Source organism: Echinops telfairi, unplaced genomic scaffold (assembly GCF_000313985.2).
Source record: "Echinops telfairi isolate 266 unplaced genomic scaffold, ASM31398v2 ScPeMD7_36;HRSCAF=134, whole genome shotgun sequence".
Classification (NCBI taxonomy): Eukaryota; Metazoa; Chordata; class Mammalia; order Afrosoricida; family Tenrecidae; genus Echinops; species Echinops telfairi.
In genome coordinates, this window is record NW_022103934.1 from 3,529,100 (window position 1) to 3,532,315 (window position 3,216).

The 3,216-nt window shown below is 62.3% G+C and overlaps 1 protein-coding gene across 1 annotated transcript; it reads right to left on the reverse strand.

Moving 5' to 3' along the window:
• Positions 1-33: 33 nt before the first annotated feature.
• Positions 34-1,721, reverse strand: TGFBR3L (transforming growth factor beta receptor 3 like). Its single transcript, XM_045290306.1, has 3 exons — positions 1,631-1,721; positions 784-986; positions 34-706 (listed from the first exon to the last, which is right to left on the reverse strand). The coding sequence occupies exons 1-3, from the start codon at positions 1,719-1,721 to the stop codon at positions 329-331; spliced, it is 672 nt and encodes a 223-aa protein (XP_045146241.1). The 3' UTR covers positions 34-328.
• Positions 1,722-3,216: the final 1,495 nt, after the last annotated feature.

Genomic DNA, 3,216 nt, shown 5'->3' on the forward strand with positions numbered 1-3,216 from the left:
ACAGGGGTCGTTGATTCATAACAGTAGCCAAATTACAGTGATGAAGTAGCAATGAAAATAATTTTATGGTTGGGGGGTCACCACAACATGAGCTGTAGGAAAGGGTGGCAGCAAGGTTGGGAACCACGGCCTTAGGGGCGCTCAGCTCAGTTCAGCCAGGAGGAGCCTCAAAGGGAGGGCCATCCTCCACCCCCACTAGTCCCTAACCTTAGAATCAACATTAGAACCCAGGGATTTGGGCCCTCAGGGGTCCCTGCAACCCGCCTCCGGGCAGTGTATACAATGCTCACTGGCCGGCCCGTGAATAGCCCTTAGGGGGTCCCTGTGTCTACACGTGTGTACACCCAGACCTCAGAAGTGTCCCATCGCCGATCCCCAAACCCCGAGGCCCAGCACCCACGTTCCCAGCACTGGGCCGCAGAGGCGGCGGCGTGGCCCGGCGGGCTCCCCGGAGGCGGCGGCAGCGGCTCAGCTGGCAGTGCAGGAACTGCAAGGAGGAGTTGAAGACGGGCCGCAGAAGGAAGCTGAAACGCGCGGGGTGGGCGGCACCGAACCGGGGCGGCGGCGCAAAGAGCACCGAGGTGTCCGCGGGGCAGCCCCCACGCAGCAGCGCCAGCGCGGGGCCAGGGGCAGGCCGTGAGGATGGTGTCACTGAGCAGCGATGCAGCGCCAGGCCCCAGCGCCGGGAGGGGCGGATCAGGGCCGCCTGGGGTGCAGGGGGGCCATCAGACTCAGCCACCATCGCCCCACACCCTCCCGCCCCAGGAGGCCCTGGGGCCGCACCTGTACGAACACTCGGCTGTCGGCAGGCACCTCGAGCGGCCCCGCAGGACGGGGGAAGGCATCCTCAGCGTCTGACAGTTGCAGGCTGAAGAGGGGTCGGCGCAGCCAGGACCCAGGAGCCGCTGGGAATGGGGGTGCTAGTAGGGGGCACTGCCTCTTAGGTCCTCTGGGCAAGTGACCTTGTCGCTCCGAGATGATGCATGCTCAGTTGGTAGAGATCCAGAGCCTGACTCTGACCACCCCACAGGTAGGGCTGCCCAGCAGTTGGAGCTGCGTAGCTCCCCCACCCCACCCCCATGCCCCTGAAAAACGTGGCAGGGGCTCTGTAGCCAGCTAAGGGCCTGGTGGTGGTGGTTAGACGGGGGGTGGGGTGGGGGAGGGGTGTCATAGACCTCCTTGAGGCACTTCACTCTCTAGGGGTATGGGCTTCTCTTGGGGTACATAGACAGGGTTAGGAGGGAATGCCGGCCAACCTTTCCCTTCCTAGAGGAACGGAGATGTGTCCCTAAGGGAACAGTTAAAGTCACCAGGCCACCAAGACCTGGGGCTTCAGTTTGTCCAGGTTCCTCGCCAAGGCTGAGGGAAAGAGGCTAGCCAGGCTGAGGACTGCAGGGGTGCCTTAACTCAGGTGACTGAATCCTCACCCCCAGATGCCTGCCCTCAGAGGGTCCTGGAACCTTCCGCACGTTCCTCATTCCTGAGCAGCAGTCCTCTAGACTTCCTATCCCCTGCCGCTCACAGGTGCTAGGACATCTATGTCAAGCTAGAGCCCAGGTGGAGGCCCTGCCCCCAGGTGTTGGGGGAGGGGTCCCACGAGGAAGAGTGGTCCTAGCCCATATGTACGTACCCAGCAGCTCGCTGCGCAGGGTAGAGGTCCCCTGGAGCAGGGCCAGCAGCAGGAGCCTGGCAGGCAGCATGCTGTGTGGCAGACTCGGCATGTGTACAGCCAGTAAGAGGCACCTGCTCAGGAAGGCACGGGCAGGCGGCCCTGGCCTTGGCAGGGAGTGGGGGCAGGGGATTCAGGGGCCATTAGAGCCTGAGCCCAAGGCCTACCAGGGATTAGGGCTCCCACTGGCCACCCTGTGGCTGTGGCTATGGACACAAACACACACACCCAAGCCAGCCAGGGGACATTGGAGTCTGAGCCCAAGGCCTACCGGGGATTAGGACACACACAGGCTATGGACACACACACACACACACACACACACACACCCACCCCTACCCCATGCCAGCCCATGAGTGCAGACTTCAGACCAGCTCCATGGGGTTTCCAGTGCTGTGACCTTCCAGAAGCAGATAGACAGGCATCTCAGGGTGAGCTTGGCCCTCTTACCTTCCAGTTAGTCCTGGGCATCTTGTGCGCCCCAAGACTCCCCTCCTTGCAGCCACCTGATAAACCTCACTTTACCAGGCATGTCCCACCCCCCAGGCTGGGTCCCTTCATACCACACAGCACCATGTGGGGGAGGAAGAGGTGGGGTTTTATTCTCAAGCGTCTAAAGGTTTACAAACATGGGGATTTTGTTTTAAAAAGGGTCAGGGCAATACTGGCGGCCTGAGAAGGGGGTTGGGGCCACAGGGCCGGTGCCCCGAGGCCCCTGCCCACCCAGCACCCGCCTCTGCCCAGTCTGGAGGGCCGGCTGGTGAGCAGTGAAGGATGGGAGAGGCAGGGAGGTAGGGGAGGGTGGCTCCCCAAAGTTCCTGCTTAACACTGAAGGAGCAGCAGGGACGGGATGGAGGGTGACACACACACACAAAACAGAAAAGTTAAATAAAAACCAAACTAGGCAGCTGGGCCTCAGGCCCTGCAAGCCCTGATGCCCCGGGGCTGGGTCCGTCCCTCACAAAGGGGACACGGGGCCAGCGAAAGGCAGCCTCCCCTGCCCCAGGAGCGAAGTGAGGACAGTGGGCACCGCTTCTCAGACATATGGCACCAAGAGGGACCCAGGGACAAGGACACGGCCTGCCCTGCTGCCTTTGGTGTGGGTGGGGCTTTGTTTCACTATTTTGTTTCGTTGTCCACTTGATTTGCATGCATCACCCACAAAAAGGGCCTGTGCTCCGGCTGCTGCGGCAGCCTGGCCCTTGTGGCCTGGTGTGGGGCTGGCCAGCTCCGGTGAGCCAAGGGAGGCTCAGGGGCAAGCCAAACCCGGCCCCCACTGGCTCCGACACTCCTACCTCTGTCACTGTCCCACATCCTTGAGCCTCCCGCCCATTCTCTGTGCCCTCCACTTGCCTCTCTGGGTCCCACTACGGCCACCGGCCACCTCCCTGCAGCCCCTGCTCTATTCTTCTCATCCACCCATGACCACTATCCCCCCCTGGCTCCCACTGCCCCACCCTGAGGTCCTCAACCCACCCCAAGCTGTGGTCAGACTACAGCCCTGCCCAGAGGGAGCAGTGGTGCTGCCACCCCACGGCCCAGGGCCA

Coding starts and splice junctions, on each gene's coding strand:
- TGFBR3L (XM_045290306.1), bottom strand. CDS start 1,721: ATGCCGAGTCTGCCACACAGCATGCTGCCTGCCAGGCTCCTGCTGCTG. Junction 987..1,630: donor CCTGCGCAGCGAGCTGCTGG/GTACGTACATAT, acceptor CTACCAACTGAG/CATGCATCATCTCGGAGCGA. Junction 707..783: donor ACAGCCGAGTGTTCGTACAG/GTGCGGCCCCAG, acceptor CCTGCACCCCAG/GCGGCCCTGATCCGCCCCTC.